Source organism: Anser brachyrhynchus (assembly GCF_964034855.1).
Source record: "Anser brachyrhynchus genome assembly, chromosome: 15".
Taxonomy (NCBI): Eukaryota; Metazoa; Chordata; class Aves; order Anseriformes; family Anatidae; genus Anser; species Anser brachyrhynchus.
The window spans coordinates 4,473,364-4,491,575 of record NC_137733.1 but is presented as its reverse complement, the minus strand read 5'-3'; the positions used below and the strand labels follow the sequence as shown (position 1 = coordinate 4,491,575).

The 18,212-nt window shown below is 41.4% G+C and overlaps 2 protein-coding genes across 10 annotated transcripts in view; one reads left to right on the top strand and one right to left on the bottom strand.

Annotated features, from left to right (window-relative positions):
• IFT140 (intraflagellar transport 140) overlaps nt 1-18,212 on the bottom strand; it is a 77,633-nt gene that overhangs the window by 3,150 nt on the left and 56,271 nt on the right. For all 9 annotated transcript variants that reach the window (XM_080557007.1, XM_080557005.1, XM_080557001.1 and 6 more), the window contains 7 exons: nt 6,213-6,390; nt 3,209-3,399; nt 1,967-2,062; nt 1,461-1,593; nt 1,226-1,369; nt 656-784; nt 266-448 (listed from right to left, as the gene is read on the bottom strand). In XM_080557007.1, coding sequence (XP_080413133.1) covers nt 266-448; nt 656-784; nt 1,226-1,369; nt 1,461-1,593; nt 1,967-2,062; nt 3,209-3,399; nt 6,213-6,390 — 1,054 coding nt within the window. The remainder of the gene's footprint in view (nt 1-265; nt 449-655; nt 785-1,225; nt 1,370-1,460; nt 1,594-1,966; nt 2,063-3,208; nt 3,400-6,212; nt 6,391-18,212) is intronic.
• The window catches only part of TMEM204 (transmembrane protein 204), a 29,365-nt gene continuing 23,620 nt past the window's right edge, over nt 12,468-18,212 (top strand). The window contains exon 1 of the mRNA XM_080557118.1: nt 12,468-16,712. Within this exon, the coding sequence (XP_080413244.1) occupies nt 16,439-16,712 (274 nt within the window). The 5' untranslated portion in view covers nt 12,468-16,438. The remainder of the gene's footprint in view (nt 16,713-18,212) is intronic.

Sequence of the window (18,212 nt, the reverse complement as noted above, 5' to 3'; positions counted from 1 at the left end):
TTTTAAAAATGGGAGGAGTGATGTTTCCCTTTTTTCAGTCACCAGGGACTTCACCTGAGGGCCAGGACTTTTCAGATATGATGGAGAGTGGCTTGGTGACTACATCAGACTCCTTCAGGACCCTAGGATACATGTCATCATGCCCCATAGACTTGTACTTGCCTCACAAATGTCTTTCCATAGCTGGTTATTAATAAAGAAAGATAAATCTCAGTGTATGTATGTACATACCTGTTGTGCTCCTCTGTCCATCCACAGAGCTTACCTTTTTGGCTGTTAGCAGCAATTCCATTGCCTTCTCATACTGAGCATGTTCGATAAAAAAATCAGAACAGCGGGCTAGCAGAGCTGGGTCTGATTTCTCATCCAGGTCTTCAGCAATTAGCTGTAGGGCCCCAAACTGCTGTGTGGCAAAGGCAAGCTCCAGAGCTTTGGAGAAGTGTCCTGCCTGCAAAATTCAGGATGAGCCCTTTAAAGACTAGAATAAGTACTGCAGAATTAGCTTACAGGATACCCTAGAGTGGCTTAACAAAGCATCCACCATGAAGAAATGACTGATTGTACATATAGTCAAATGTACCGTTGATTTAATGCTCCTCTGCTGTGGAAATTGCATCAGTTTAAAGTTTGGTATTTTTACTAACAAGTCATTTACCTTATGGTACAACATGACAGCTCTGTCCATTTGCTCCCCCTTTTCCTCATAATAGCAGGCTGCCTCGATCATGTCTTCTGGAGAGCTCAGAAGAGCCAGGTTCATCAGCTGGTCATCTAAATTGTTCTCCTGTTCAAAAGCAAAGATTTGAGTTTTGGTATTCAAGCAAACTGATTTCATAATTCTGTCTTCTTTCAAGCTTCCAGCTTTATACCGTCGCATAGTAGCCCATCAGCCACCTCCTACGTAAAACCTATAGCTACTCAAATGGCTCTGAGCTGCAACAATGACAATTTGTTTCATGCCGTTTTCTGTTGAGAAGTATGATGCATGTATGTATGTATGATGCTGAGATGTATAATCTGTCCCATACAACCAACCCATTTATTGAAGAATCTTCTGCAGAAGATGAAAGCAGAAAACAAGAGCATCTTCATAGCTGGGCTGAAGGAACAAGCAATGCATCACAGGACAGAATGGTACGAGTGTCTTGTAACACTTTCACTCTGTACGCTACCTAAGGGTAGAATCCTACCTTGGTTTTGGACACAGACGTACATCTTCCCATACCTTACACAAGCGAATGGCATTGTTAAATGCCTGGGCCCTGGTGTAGAAATGTACAGCCTGCTTGATTTCCTCCTGACTCTCATACTGGCGGGCCAAGTGGTATGAAGCTGCCCAATTCCCTGTTTCATTTGCTATTTCAGCAGCCTGAAAAGGAAATCATACAGCTTTATGCTACACCCATACTCATCCCAGGCATGAGAAGTCTCTGGAAACAGACAGCAACGGTCTGCCTTACCTTCTGAATGTTGCCCTGAAAGCAGTGGACACGGACTAGGGAAAAATAATCCTGAGCCAGTGCATAGTACTTCAATGCAGATTCCATATCTGATTGGCTCTCCAGATACTGTGCCCACCATTTCCACAGGCTCCTAGAAAAGCAACAATACTAACTGCAGTAACCAGAATTGCCAGAGAATGCATTTCTCACCCCTGGGATCTTGAACTCGAGGCTAGATGCATTTTTTTTTTTTTAAGAATGCAGACAGGTTTTACCAAAATGCAACTGTGACATTCAAAGATCTGTGCTAAAAGGGAGTTCAGCCCAGATACCTATCTAACGTGGCTGTTTTTGAGTGAAATATGGCATGCTCCTGAAAAGCTGAAGGAGGATCAAAGTGGATAGATAAGGCAGGTATTGAACTTGCAGCTGAGAGGATTCTCTTCTCCTTCTCTGCTTTCTACACAAATTTTATTTCTGACCTGAAAGTCCCACTCAAGACAAGGAATGAGCATAGCACTGACTTGTCTTTCATCTTGTTGACATAGTTCTCCAGGGCTTGTAAGTCTTCAGAGAGCATTCGGGGTACCTCAAACCTGTGTGTATCTGACTTCTCATAGCTGTAGAGAAAAAGAACAGATTGCATGTGAAATGACTAGCTTAAGACAATTATTTCACTTCCTGTGTAAAAAATCCACTTAATGTTGGATTAGCCACAGCTACAAAGTGGCAACCCTGATAACAGTGCTCCATTGGTATTATTCAGTTACTCTAAGACTTGTAGCAATCAGCCAGAACCATCAAAAATAAAAGGTACAATGCACCTGGAATCAGAGAGGCGATGTGATCATAGAATTGTAAATACTTCAAAGTTGAATTTAAGAAGAGATTGGACTGTGCACTTAGTTACATGGTCTGAACTTTTGGGTAGACCTGTGCGGTATCAAGAGTTGGACTTGATGATCCTTAAGGGTCCCTTCCAACTCAGGATATTCTATGATTCTATGATTCTATGGTTCCAGTGATGCTCCAAAGAAATATCCCAGAAACCTCTCCAAACATTAAGCACAACCCTGTGCAACTGTCTGAAAAGGCAGCAAAAGCCCTGGACTCATCTTGCTTAGTCCTGCTGCCATCCCCTGCAATTTCAGCCTGTTTTCCACAACTGGGAGATCACTGCATTTATGCCATCCATCTAGTGCTAGAGTCTTTCCTTACCCTCCTGCCCACTTGGATCATCTTACGGGTCTCTCATCACATCACAGCTCTACTTTGCCTCTGAACGTAAGTGATCTTATATTGTGAGATTTCACATGGTAAAAATCATATGAAAACAGCATTTCAAATGAATAAAACACATTAAAAATCATATCCACCAACTTCTCTAGGAATTCATCAGTCACAGCAGAGGACTGGGCACCAGAAGTACCCAAGTCAAACCAAATTCTGTAGTTGTGCCTGAGACTCTCAGAGGAAGTAAACAATTAAATCACTGGTAGTGGTCTTCCAGTGACAAGCACGGGACTGGATTATTATTGGTGTTCAACTATTGGCCCCTGACAGGACACTTAGCCTTAGGGAGGGTGCCGTGCAGTTTATTACAACAATGCTTTTACCCCTGAGATAGAAAGCACCAGCAACAGGAAAAGATTTTAATTAATTGTTAGTAGCCATTACCAGGCATCCTCCTTATCCTGCCTCTAGTCTGCACAGAAGAACAAGGCCCCAAATCCCCCCTGAACACGACGCCATCGGCTGGTGCTTACTGAGTGAGAGCAAGACCGTGCTCCCCTATTGCCTCCAGGTGCTTCGCATAGTTGTAGTAAGTGGTACGCAGGTGAACCCGGTCATGAGCTTCGGCTGTTTCAATGGCTTTCTGCCACTGGTTTGAGGCTTGATAGAACTTGTTCAGGAGGTCATAGCGTTTGCAAGCCTTGTACAGTTGCTCCGCATCCTCCTTAAAGAAGAGCATACAAAGAGCTCATTAGCTCTGTGTTTCATAGGCGTACATGCAAGCAGTAAATCACATCAGACGCCGCACTTACGAGTATTTTATTAATGCAGGTCATCGCAATGCAATTAAAGGAACAATAATTTAGGCAGGGGGGTTAACCAACTGAATATACATAGCCTGGAATAGCACATTACTGGGAAACAGGATGTTTATGTGAAAATAAGGAAAGCATTCAGATCCTGACATTTACTGTACGATATCAACTTGGGGGTGACATGAGCAAGCCATCAACTATTAAACACTGTCAGCAGGAGTGTAAATCACTTCAGAAAGGGGAGATATGCTCGTGTGGGGCTACAGGTAATGGGCACACTGCCAAGAAGTGATGTCCAAAAGGTCCAAGGGACTAGGGTTTTTGGCAAGAAGGCATTAAGTGCCAGAAGATCTCTGGGATCTCAGAGCAGGTCTCAGAGGCAGGAATTCTTTCTTGGATAACTGATAGCCATTCCTGGAAACAAATGCTACTAATTTCAGACAGAACTAGAACAGGAGGATTTTGCCTGTGCTGACGCAACTGCAAGCAAATTAGGAACTATTATTTTTACACTTTGAGAGGTACTCCTGTGGAAGGAGCATTTTCCTGCTCCACCCAATGGCTGTCCAGCTGAACACTATATTTAGTCAATTGAGATTATCTGTCCAAGACAGAAAAATAATTTGTCTCTTATTGTTTCAAATTCAAAAAAAGCATAGAAAGTAAAGATGGAAGTTGCTGGCACTATGACTTTATTACTGTATGAGAGAAAAAAAGCAGAAAAATAGCATCTGTCTTGCTACAGTTCTCCTTCACCTCTCCAAATAGATCTAAATATCCAAAAGAAGGAGTACTAACACTTTTCAGCCTCACAGCTTTCTCTTCCAGGAAGCTTTTCCAAACATTTAGTTAAATTTTCATTTTTTTCCCATCACTTCAATTCAGGGTAGTTCCACTACCTCTCCAGCTTTCATACTGTTAAAATAGCTGTAGATTGCTAAACACCTTTTTAAGCCAAAGTTTAGCTATTTGGCTGTCTTAAAGATTTCCTTGTCTGTAAAACCCTTCCAAGTGCTTAACAATTTGCACTGATTTTCTCTGTACTTGCAGTTCATCAACATTTTTTTCTGGTAATGAGGTGCTTACAGGTGGAAGGCAATATTCCAGCTGCAGCTGCAGCAAACCCATAGACGAAAGTTATCAAATCAAAGCCCCAGGATGTGGTGTCTCCACAAACACAGACCCAGATTTTTGCTGTCGTAGCATTTTGCCAATTTGTGATCTCCTATGAACTGTGGGGCATGGCATCAATTCTGCTGTCTCAGTTTGTCCCTCTTACTGGTCGTTTGCTGGACCTTTCTCTGGTTCCCAGACTAAACATCTCTGTTACGATTTTCTTACAGATCACTGATGAAGACATAAAATAAAGGCTAACCAAGAAGAATACATTCTCTCTCTTACTCATCTAACTTGACAGTGCTCCAGTCAGTTTTCAATCCACCTGATAATATCAGTCATCCACGTGATAATATCATCTCCATATTAGATCTCAGTGATATTGGTAAAGCACAGTAATCAAGGGCAGAGAACTTAGAGTAAAATAAAGCTATGCAGAAAAGACAGAATCCGCTTTGGTACATATTTGCTGTCAAGTCAGGCTCCAGATTTAGGTGCAAGGGACAGCCTGCCACTGTGCCAGGCTATGGGGAGATGGCTGAACAGCCTGACTGCTCTTTCTGTGCTAGAATCCAGGCACGTCACTGCCAGCATAACAGGAGAAGCAGCGACGGAAATCTGGGCAAACGTAGGAGAGCCAACGACTCTGGGACAGCACACGCAGCAAATCTGACTTGACAGAGCTCTCCATCCCCACAGCTAGCCAGCTCCCAGCCTTGGGGCAGGAAACTTTCATTTTGCCTACGCTGCTGAAAAGCGTTAGGCCAGTCCTCACTCTGTTGCAGAACACACCTTCAGCCTTTCATTCTGCAAACACGTCAAAATGAACCTTGCATTTCTCACACTGGACCTTAAAATATGTTTGTTAAAATGTTCAATATAAAACATTTCAAAGTACATCTCTTTTTAATCCGGTCAAACCTAGAATGATTATTTGAAATATTATGCCCCAAGAAAAATGTAAGACAGAACTTAGGATGTTTCATACATACAACATCCTTAAAGGAAGCTTCCTACATTCAGCAGCAGTTTTACTATATATATGTATATAGTAAATATGCTATATTACTATATACTATACTATTTACTATACATATATATATATTCTGTACAGCAATCAAGAAAACGAATTAATTTGTTATAAACAAATTAATATATATATAATATATATATAACAATTTGTTATAAAAGATTAATTTGTTATAAACTTCTGCTGCTATGGCTCTTGGAATTCTTATTTAAAGGCATCAGGTTCTGCAATCCTTATTGTCATCTACTCTTCAAGGACCACAGAAAGGGCCCATAGGGCTGTTGAGCCTATAGAATTCACACTGATTGCAGAGAAAGACAGTTGAGTGTGGCACAGTAATCGTGCAGCACTGGGCTGTACAGTGCTGGAAGGGATGTCTACTTCCCGAGGATAAAAACTCAGCTTCAAGAAAATAATTGTAAGAACTATTACTCCTTGGAAACATGGTAATAGATTTTACTTCCTTATAAGATTTTTGCACCTCTCTCAGATTTATCAGAAACGGTCAATTTGTCAATCTATTCCCTAGTTAAATGGAGTGGATATTCTAGGATGCATACGATTAACAGGGCTTACCAGCATGCCCAGCTGAATTGCTAGCACAGCGACTCTGGCTTCCTCCTCTGGTTCTTGTTCAGCCTCCCTTAATGCTTTGGCTCCTCTTGCATGACCCATGTTTCCAAGGCAAATTTTGGCAACGTCAAGCCTCTGAGTCTTCACACACATGCGAGCCATGTTCTCCCAGATAGTCTCACTGTGATAAAGCAGAAAGAAGGGAAGTGCTGTTAATGGTAGCGCCATCAAGACTTGTGTATTAGGCAGGTAAGGGGCAAGGAAAGAGGAAAGAGTGAAAGGGAAAACCATTAACACATTCCACACTTAACACACATAAACAGACTCCAGTTGTTATGTGAAGATTTAAGAGGAACAGAAATAGTCCTCAGACATAAAGGGTAGCTCTGGAACTGAATGTCTGTAGCTTTAAGCTATGCTTAAACTCTTAGCACAAACTCTTTAACTCTTAGCTCAAAGCTAAGAGTTTACACTTAACAAAATCATCTGCCAACACAGATGCAGTGAACATCTCAGCTTTGTGCTCCCATGCAACGTTGTCAGGTCTCACCAGACAACACTGCTGAATAAGAGGGCCGCAGCACAACCGACAGTTGCACGGGGGACAAGCGAAGATTTACATAAATTCTGGTTATGTGTGAGGCTCTACAGAGTAAAACACAGTATGTCCGACTAATAAAAACATAAACATTCAAAATATGGTGTGTTTTTCAGCGCGTGATCCTCAGTGGAGGTGTGGTCCACACAGTTCTCAGACACCACCACAACACAAAATAAGTACCTAAATGATAAAAGCAGGAAAAAAAAAAAAGCTAAGAGTTGAATGCCACTTCAGGTCTTGCACCTGCAAGCAAATCTTCCACTTTGGGGGTGGGGGGCTGACAATCATGTTTTCCTATGATTAAAATGTTTTTCTCTTCCCAGTTGCTGTGGGAAAGACCTGCACAAACAGGGGAAACTGACTAACCGGGAAGCAGAGAAGCAGATGAGATGCAACGTGCTGTCAAGCACACACAGTTGATGAAGGCAGAAAAGAAAAATGTTTTTCCTAATTTATTTTAAAATAAGATTATCTTCTATTTGCAACTACAACCAGTACAAAATTTTCAAGTAGAAATAAATATAAATATGAGACATACACTTCATTAAGGCCAAACAGGATAGAGAAAATAAAACAAGATGAGAAGTAATAAATCTGGGACAAATTTCAGATAATTCAGAAGTTTTGCTTCTGAAAAGCAAAAACACATCTCTGAATATTTTATAGGATTTCTTATATCCGCCTGTCCATATGGAACCTGGTTCAAACACAGTATGCTCTTGCCCTCTTCTGACATATCCAAGTCCCTCCCAGACTGAAATGCCAAAAGCAACATGGAAACAGAATGAAGTAATTTCTGAACTGGAAAGGCCTTACAAAAACTTCAGGGCTAGATCCTTCCAAGTGTAAGCCTGTGCATCTCCATTCAACATAGAAATGCTGATTTTTATCAGCAGAAGATGCGACCACCCTCATTTTTAGAAAGTTTGAATTACTTTCTTTTTTTATGCAAGCCACTGCCTATACCCCAAAGTGGCAATAGGCAGGAAAAACATCTTTAAAGGACACTGAGGTCATATTAGATATTGTCACCTAGCTTTGATCAACAAAGACGGTAAGTTCTGTCATTAGTACAAGACGCCAAACCTAGCATGTATGTGCACGGCTGTGCTTCACTACACACGAGGAAAATATACGTACTTTCCAAAATCTCTAGCATGCCAGAAGAAGCTGCCAACAGCCATTTCACTCTGTCTGAAGGAACACAAGCTTGCACTGTGCCAAACTAACAAACAGCACGTTTCTGAAAGGAAATCAAAATCTTTAAGAGCCTTGACAGCTTGCAATTCCATAAATGTAAGAGTTCATGGACTTGAACAGAGACAAGAGGATGAGAAATCTTATTAGCCTACAGGGAGTGGAAACTTTTGAAAGGAAATAGAGCAAATGGCATATTTTGAAGTACAAAGTTAAAAATAATAGTGTGCAGAGAAACAAAACAGGACTTAAAAGATCATAGAATCATCTGGGTTGGAAAAGACCTTCAAGATCACCAGGTCCAACCATTATCCTGGCCTACTGAATCCCGTCACTAAGCCATGTCCCTCAGTGCCACGTCCACACACCTCTTCAGTACCTCCAGGGATGGCAACGCCACCACTTCCCTGGGCAGCCTGCTCCAATGCTTGACCACCCTCTCTGTGAGGAAATTCTTCCTCATGTCCAGACTAAACCTCTCCTGGTGCAACTTGAGGCCATTTCCTCGTGTCACCTGAGAAAAGAGACTGATACCCTCCTCGCTGCAACCTCCCTTCAGGTAGATTGATGAGGCCTCCCTCAGCCTCCTCTTCTCCATACCAAACACCCCCCTTTCCCTCAGCCGCTCCTCCTAAGTCCTGTTTTCTAGTCCCTTCACCAGCTTCATTGCTCTTCTCTACACACGCTCAAGCAACTTAATACCCTTCTTGTAGTGAGGGGCCCACAACTGAACCCAATATTCGAGGTATGGTCTCACAAGTGCCATATACAAGGGGACAGCCATTTCCCTAGTCCTGCTGTTACTCATCATCTACTGGCAGCATTATGCTTTCATGAACGGCAATGGCTCCTGCCAACTTCAAAACTCAGTGGGGGAGCTGCTGTTGCTCCAGGGATTCCTCTCTGGGAGCTCCTGTCCCACACACGAGCTGCCAGCATGCCCCCCAGGCACCCATGCCATATGCATACGGTACCCCACCTCAATGCACTGAAGAGCTGGAGCTCTGCCATTCCACCTCCTCCTCCCCCACTCCAAACCATTTACAGAACTAACCTGAGATGCTCCAGAAGCAAGCTACCGACAGGCTGGAACAACAACAATAATAACAATAACAAAAAATATATATATAATTTTAACACCACACTCTATATACTACAGTCTGTTGCTCATAAGGTATTCAAGTGTTTCTGATAGTAACATACTATTTGCTTGCAAAGGCAGTCTTCACGTGCATATAAAGTTTTATTCATATATATGCTTGTCTTTATTGTATTATTATCTATTGTATCTTATTTAAAAACTGGAAAGGCATTACAGTAACATCACCACGTAAAATGCAACAAAGGCTCAACGTGAACCAGCAGCATGCTCTGGCAGACCAGTGGACAAACCACATTTTAGGATGCATCAAACCCAGCATAACCAGCCCATCAAAAGAGGCAATTCTCCAACTATATTTAGTGTTGGTGTGGCCCCACCTTGAATATTGCACGCAGTTCTGGGCTCCACAATATAAAAAGGGTGTTCAGGTCCTTGAAAGCGTCCAGAGGAGGTCAACAAAGCTGGATAAGGGGCTGGAGCTGCAGCAGGGGACGTTCAGACTGGACTTTAGGAAAAATTTCTTTACCATGAGAGTGGTGAAACACTGGAACAGGCTTCCTAGCAAGGTTCCATGGCTGTCAGTGCTCAAGAGGCATTGGGATAATGCCCTCGTTAATATGGTTTAACTTTTGGTTAGCACCGAAACGATCAGGCAGTTGGACTAGATGATCTTTGAAGGTCCCGAATTATTCTATCCTATTCTGTTCTTCAATGATCAGGGAGACATCTCCAGCAGCAGAATAGCATCCCAGAGGGGCAGCTGCACATCAGTTTTGTTGCCACTTTGGATATGTACAAAACAATGCAGGTCAAGTTAAGAAACAAGGAACAGGAGGGGTAGGACACTCTTGCTTAAATCCAAGGCAAAACCATCAATTTTCTCTCAACAGTTGTTAGTGTAGCACGAAAGGCCCATCTGTCCTTACGTCCTTAAAAGGCAGCAACTCTTCTTCCTAGGGTTGGCCTCACTGCCACATACAGAACACCAAGTAATGATCTACCCTTCCCCCAGCTCATATTCTGAGAATTTCCTGTTCTTCCCCTCCTCCTCTTTTTCTTCCCTTTGGAAAGCAGCTCACATCTGTGCTTCGTTAGCCACAACTGGATACTTAATGAAGACCAGATGGAGCAAGAGCACAACCAGAGCCATAAGAATGAGCTCCCTGTGCATTTCGGGGGAGCTATGCCTACCCATGAAGCACATTAATAAATAATCTGCTGCTGCACCCCAAACTTCCCAAGCTTCAGGCCACATCAGTAGCACGATGGAGTCTGAAACAAACAAACAAACAAACAAACAAACAAAAACCTTTGATGCCACTTAGGACTAGATGCAAGTTTTACCACATTTTTCATGAATCAGTTTTTCTTCCAGAATCTCTGATCTTCTGGGTCTGTTTTTCTGTGAAACTATGTTTACAGTATCTAACATTCTGATTTCATAAACTCTTCTGTAACTATACATTTTTCATTGCCCATTTTGCATGGAATTTAAAAAAAAAACAAACAGTAAAAGTAGTACTATTTAAAGTGCTGGAGATTCATGTGTCTGAACATATTACTATCTCCCTGCTCTATTTAATGGGCTATATTTGAAAAAATGAACATACTTGCATTCCATCTCATCTCTAAATATCTTGACCAGTAGAAAAATAAAATCTTTCTTTTCATCTTGGGTCTCACTTTGATGAACAGGATCCTAAGTACTCTGCTTTAAATATTAAATACAGTATCTGTAACAGTACATTATATATATAACATTTTAATAGTATGGAGATGTGGCTAGATTTTCCTGCTAGTCACTGAAAACATGTAGAACAGTTCTCCTCATTTTAACACGAGACAAAAACAACACACACATTCATCCCAGTTTCAGTACAACACCCTCCGGTCTCGACCACCGCCTCCCACTAACTTCAGTGCAAGCAAGGCCACATCCCTTAACACAACCATGTGGAGTGGGTGAGCATCCCCTTGTGCCCCAGACACAGCCGGGACTGTCCAAAAGGGACGCCCAGGTTTCACTTCTGAGAAGTGGGAGAGTCTTTCTTGACCAACAACCAGACATGAGGAAGCTTCACTGTACAAGGAACTGTGTAAGAAATTGAAAGCAGGTTCTCAGCAGCTCAGCTAACCGCAAACAGAGTAGATGTAACATTCTGGTGCGAAGTGTTTACTCTGAGACTCACCATAATGTAAACCACGTCTGGGCTGACCTGGACAAACACTGCGAGGCAGTGGGCACCACCCTTTCCCTATCCTCCACCCACTGCCTACGTGCTGCTCTTGGGTGTTTACCATGCAAAGGAAAAGGATGGAACAAAGCAGGTGCTGCTTCCTAAGGAAAATTATCAGCATCTATTACTATTTTCCAAATGTTAATTATTTGTACCCTTGCCTTGACTTCAGTAACTTCAAGTTACACCTTACATCCCCTGAAAAAAAGCAATAAAATAATGCAATCTAGCTTAAATATACAACAGTGATTCTAATAATATAATTTTTGATGAACTCTACACATATACAATTTGATAGACCAGTCATAGGACATAAGCATCAAGCTGTGGACCATAATAGCTACAGACAGCTTATCCATGGCCAAACAAGACAAACTACTTGACACCTAAAGTTAGTGGGGACTCAAAGCTGATAATTTAGAAGCACTATGTAAAATTTTAAACACATCATCAAAGATGAACTTTGATCTCATCTTCAAATCAATGCAAAATCAATGTAGAGCTAAAATGCCCAAACTGGTAGCACGTGGCATGCTGTCTTTGCTGTTGTAACCTGGAATGTTGATCATACCAAATGAGTTTTCCTCTGCCAAATATGTCAGGCATTTCTCACATACGTTCAGAACATTGAAAATGCATAGATTATTCCTATGAACCCTTCCCTAGAAGAAACAGAATACTTGATAAAGCAACAGAAGTCTTAAAGAACAATATTTAAGATGTTCTATTAAATACATAGATTTGTCTGTTCCAAACTTACCCTGATAAAGTCAATATCAAGCTATAGTTTAGCATGAATTATAACAAACAAAATCCCTTTGTCCCAAGTACTGCAGTAAGTACCGCACTAGACAGAAGAAATACATAGTCACCTAATAATTCCCTCAGGTAGTGACCCAAACTTACTTCTAAGGCATTTCAATACACGATATTCTGTTGCAATACTTGGCATAATCACATTATCTATTTTCACCAATATAGAAATAAAGATGCTTCCTTATCAGTATTCTTTGCTTTTTGTTCTGAAAGTGCATTTATGTCTCAAGAAAGGATTTGAAGGACTAAGAATTGAATATACTTCTGCACATTTATCAATAGACAAGTGTTCATTAGTGATTTTTTTTTTTTAAGGATCAGAAGGATTCCTTGACTGGTTTGTACTAGAAGCACAAGATCTCTCAGTGAAAAAAGAGAATGTCACCAAGCGCCAACAAGAACCTTAATGAGACAGCAAGAAGCTAAATAATACAGGAAAAGTTGCAACAAAAGCTAATAATATTAAATTAATGTTTTTGATTAAAATTGTAACAACAATGAATAACTTTGAGCCACTTTGGTATGAGGAAGCTAGGAAAATTTACTGGATCTTTGCAAAACTCATTTGATTCTGACTTGGTGCAATTACTCATTTCAGGAATTTCCCAATTTTATAGCTTTAGATATTATTATAAAAAGCCATTTGTCATTGGAACACCATGTCAATATAATATTGTGCCCTGCATAAACAAATGTAAACAGAATTTATTAGGTACTAAACGGACAAACTCACTATGGAATGAAATAATTATCCAAATTATTGAGACTCCAGGAGTAAAATTACGTTTACATAACAGACTTCTCACCCAGAAAGACCCCAAAACTACTATACAAATTGCATGGAATAATTTAACCCACTACTGAACAGAACTACTCTTTAGCACATAACACAGCAAAAAGCTAGTTATGGACGAGAACACGCACCAGAAATTTTGCCCTGGAAAAAAGTCACAATGCACTTGCTAAATAACTGCATGCAACCATTACTACTGCCTTGCATCGCTCCCCAGACACTCCTCGTGTTGGTGTATTATCTGGGTGGGCTTGGACTGCTGTGCTGCTATCCTTTCTGCTCTTTAAGGAGGAACCGGAGTTCCCAGAAATATTCCCATCATCACAAGTCTCAAAACAGCTGTGACGAGAGTCCCTACCAACAGAAAGACAATGCGGATTTGAAATTATGCAACCTTTTCTGAGATGACCACCTCACTGTAACTAGAGAGATGAAGCAGTCGGATTTAATGCCACCTTTCTCACTAGTCCCAGCATCAGCTCCCATGTTTTAAGTGGCAGTGAAGTGAGCCATGTGTCTCAGCTGCATCAGTTCCCAGATGCAACTCATGAGACAGCTACCCACCCATCTGCAGCCACAACAAGAAGCAACTTGGGAGAAAGCTTTTTTTTTCCCTCCCCACTTCTATCAAAACTGCCTTAAATGCAAAGTCATTGACTTCTATGGATTTGGGTGCGTAACATGCAAAATTTCTCAAGTAAAATGTATATCAAACCCTAAACCAATATCAGAATGTTTAGATCAGCCAGTCCCCTTAACACTCAAAGACAATTATGACTTAAGAGGAATATGCTTTTATTTTTAATGTTAGTGGAATTCAGAAAAGAGGTAGAAAATTCTCGTGCCAAATAATTTGTGCAGGAAGAAAAAAGAAATTTGACTAAGTTTTAAGTCATCAGACTGGCTTTGTTCTGCTTTTGTAAAAATACAATTGCTGCATTTTTGCATGTACAACATAAGAAGTTTGTGCCCTCAAAATACATCCTCGGGCTTCGAAAACAATCACAAAAAAAAAAATCAGAGACAGGAGAGATCAGAAGATCAGAAACAGGTGCACTGTTGGGCAGAAGTTTGCCTTTGGTATCATCAACAATATGCATATCATCAGCTGCTGAGTTACAGGCTTAAAACAACAACTCCATGGGTTATAAATATGAAAATAAGGTCATTGTTGTTAGGAAACTTCTTCGAAGAATAAATATAAAAAACATACCTATGCCTACCAAACTTCTCAAAACACACATGTATAGCAATATGATTTACAGGAAAAACAGTAATGAATGATGTTGCCCTGCTGTGAAAATATGAAGATGCTATAGGTAACTCAAGATTAATCTGTTTAAGGATTAAAAATGAACCAAGCACACAGAGGACAGATGAATCTATAGCCAGATTTGTGGATATTGTACATATAGATTCTGATAGCTGAAAGCTAACTATAGGGTTATATGAAATTCATTGAAGTATTTTCCACTCCTCTCAGCAACAAGTCTGTTTTCTTCCTAAAAAATTTCCAGTCACTTTGCATGTCAGAAGTGATCTGCTGACTAAGGGTAAAGAAACTTTGCTGACAAGACAAATACTGCTTTAAAATTAAATGTTTTTATTCTAATTTAATTTTCTTCTAATTTTAATTTCAGGAATGTGAACTTTTGTGTCAAAATGGCAGGTGCAGTCAGTGGACTGCAGATACACCTTGTTAACCGGGTTCTCTTCTCGCCTGGATTCCTCCTCCACGACGTTGACAAGAATGCCATACCATTTTACAATATACTATTTAATGTTACACCTTATATGGTGTGGGTTTTTTTTAGCTTAAAGACTATGTTCCCTTGTCCCTGGCCAGCTGCAGGGTACACACACAGCTCCTCACTGCAGAGCAGCTCAGCTCCGGGAGCTGACTCAGACACTGAACAGTTAGCTGCCACTTCAAAACCAGCTTACGCAGACCCAGTGCTGGTGGACATGGCTTGTTACACAGCAGTTAATTCTGTACTGGATTGTGATCCCAGGCATTGTATTAAGCAACTCACAGCAGCTCTTCTATCCCCCAGGCACTGAAAAAGGGCTCAGACAGCATCCTCAGAGACACTGCAGAGCCATGAGTGACTACAGCAAACGAGGATGTGCTCAGGGGCACATCAGCCCTGCGGTCACAACACAATACAGCAATTTTCAGCTTCATCCACATCATGGCACTTGTGACTTTTTTCAGACACCCACAAATTGTTTATCAGTTTGAGAATCTCCGAACTTTAGATTTTCTGTTGATCTGCCAAGTGCCATTCTAGGGTTGCAGGGCAGACGATGGACCCAAGCGCACCCACCACCACCACTTTGTCATGACGTTCGACAGCCAACAGTAATTCCAAAATTGTTTTGCTTTCGGTAAAAAGCATTTCAAAACCCCTCTCCTCAATCTATTTCTGCAGTCCTAACGCTTCACCAGTCGAGTCTCAGGACTTGTGCTTCTTCGTAACGATGGTTTCCTCGGCATCCGCGCTGCACGGCCCGCCCCACAGCAGCTGTGCCTCCCTGCCGGCTGAGGGGAGGAGTGAGGCGTGGAGGGGGACGCTCTGAGGGGAGGAGGGACAACTTTAGAAGCCTCCATAGTCTTTTCCTTTCAGGAAACACATCCTGTTAATGTTTGACTGCTGTGGCAGCGGCTCTGTTTGTTGCAGCCGACTACGCCCTGAGGCTCACCAAAAACAGCCACAAAAACAGCCATTTCCTCTTAGCTGGGGGAAGGGGGGGGGGGGCGGCAGACCTTTTCCTCACAGCAGCCCGTTCTCTGGTCCCTGCCACTTGCAGTCAGACGTTCAGAGACGGACACAGCAGAGCAAATTCCTCAGGATACACCAAACTTTCACAGTTCTTTGGGATGAAAGCATTCATGTGGAGTTCAGCTGCGATTTGAGAATGACATTTGTCAGTGTTCGAGGGATATTTTGAAGTTTGCATCTGGAAAAGGCTTTTGGAGTACTTTGACTCGGAGGAATCCGCACTCCGCACAGTTGCTCTTGAGGGCTGAGGCACGCTGCTGGCAAGCAGCCCTCCCTCCCTCACCCCAGCAGCAGTTCAGGCTCTTCTGCTTCAAGACTGGAGTCCTCCTCCCTTTGCCTCACAAGGAATTTTGTCTCACGAGGAATGGAAGTCCCTATCTTCCAGTTCATCACAGGACTGGCATTGCTTATCAAAGTGCAAGAAGGTGGATAAGCCAAAGCCGGGAAGGACGGAGAAACCTAAAAAAAGCTCCTTTGTGTTCTTTTATTTTATGGAATTCTATCTACCTCACAAAATTCTCATTTGCTTGATCAGAAACACCTCTGGAGTTGACTTTGAGAATGAACGGTGATGTCCTCTAGCCATTCATAACATCATATTGAAGCTGCCTCCATTTCAAGTCCAATTTCAATGTGCTGGAGCTGACTGAGACCTTGTGTCTTCTGCAAATAGAGACTGGCAGTGAGCTGACAGTCAGATATGACTGTCCAGAAACTGGTAGCCACAGCTGTGTTGGTAGCCCTGGTCTCACTTATTCTTAACAACGCAGCTGCCTTTACTCCTAACTGGGTATACCAGACCCTGGAAGATGGGCGTAAGCGCAGCGTGGGGCTCTGGAAGATGTGCTGGCTGGCAGAAAAGAGCAAAGGAGGTGCAAGCACCAGGCATGGGCAAGGGGAGGAGCGCGAGTGTGAAGCCCTGGGCTGGGGTTCAGAATCAGCTGGGTTCCAGGAGTCTCGTAGCACTGTCAAACGTAAGTTCAATTTCTTGTCTTCTCTGCTTCTGCTAGATTGTCATTGATACGTTGTACTAGGTCATGAGGAATTTATAGCCGAAGCAGAACATCCACATAGCGCTCTGAAATCAACGTTAACCATCCGATTCTAAACATCTAAACACCTCTTAAGAGTAATCATGTGAAAATCATTAAGCATGACATATTTCTCATTTGCAAATTCAGACTTGTGGGATCTTAAGAATACATATAGCTTAAACTGAGCCATTTAAAATTGGTTAAGATCAAATCTGTAAGCCAATTTGCAGAGGTATAAAGTTGAGCAATAAAAAAAGTGCCCCTTGTATTCATGATGTGAAGGGTGTGACCCTATTCTCATTAAACTAGAGCAGAATTATGCTTGGAATACTTGTGTTCATCTCTGACACCTTGGTTTAACTATGGCTAACTGGTCCAAGAACTTTTCTCCGCTGAAAGCCTGTGCTTTCAGCAGCTGGCTTCTATGCAGGCATCTAAACAAGCTGATAACAGACAGGGGTTTTGAGCACAGCAGTGCCTTGGGGTTTGTTCATTCAGGCAAATCAAACAACGCTTTAAATGAACCCTTCAAGGAAGTGATTTTTTTTTTCATGGTTTGAAAAGCAGAGAAAGAACAAAATGCTCTGTTCCTCCTTTAAGTCTCTTATATCCCTCTGGAGACTAAACAAAAATACAAGAGGAATTTCTTTTCAAAAAAAAAAGCTTTACTGTGGGCCCACACCACAGCATGTTTTCCAAAAAAAAAAAAGTGCAGTAACTTTTTTCACATGTGCTAGAAACTGTTATAAATGCCTAAACATGACTTTCAGCTTAACTAAAAGAACTTATGTAACGTCAAATCATCACAAATAGGATTAGACTGTTCAAAAAATTCCTTGATGTCTACCTGTAACTTCATTACTCTAATCACTGCCCCAATTATTATTTATAAGCCATGTTCTAACTTGAAAAACATGCATACATTTAAAAGTACGTGGTCTTTATCTAACAGCTAGAATAAGCTCCTGCATATTGAATTTGGCTCCTGCAGCGTTTTAAATCTGCAAACTTGTATTTCTTGCTATGCACAGTTCAAAAGATGGGTGGTACTATAAAGATAGGCATAGAAAAACTAGTTTCATAGCAAAATTGTATGCAATTTTGCATACAGCAAGTTATTTGCAATTTGCATATAGCAATTTCTTATGTCAAATAGAACCAAAATGTGATAGACAATTTTTAAATTTAAAAGTAATAGTTACAGATAATTCTTTTGGGGACATGATGACACTAACACTAAGAAAAGCTCTTAAAATGTTAAAGAAGGATTTTGAAACCCAATGACTCATTTCATCAAGCATCCATTCACTATTTAATCTGAGAGCTAAGAGTAAGCACAAGTCAAATTTTCAGTCTCTACAGCATTTAAAAGAAAATCTCACCTCAACAGCTGTACCATGACAATCTAATGAGGAAACAAAATCAGTTACACATTAAGAC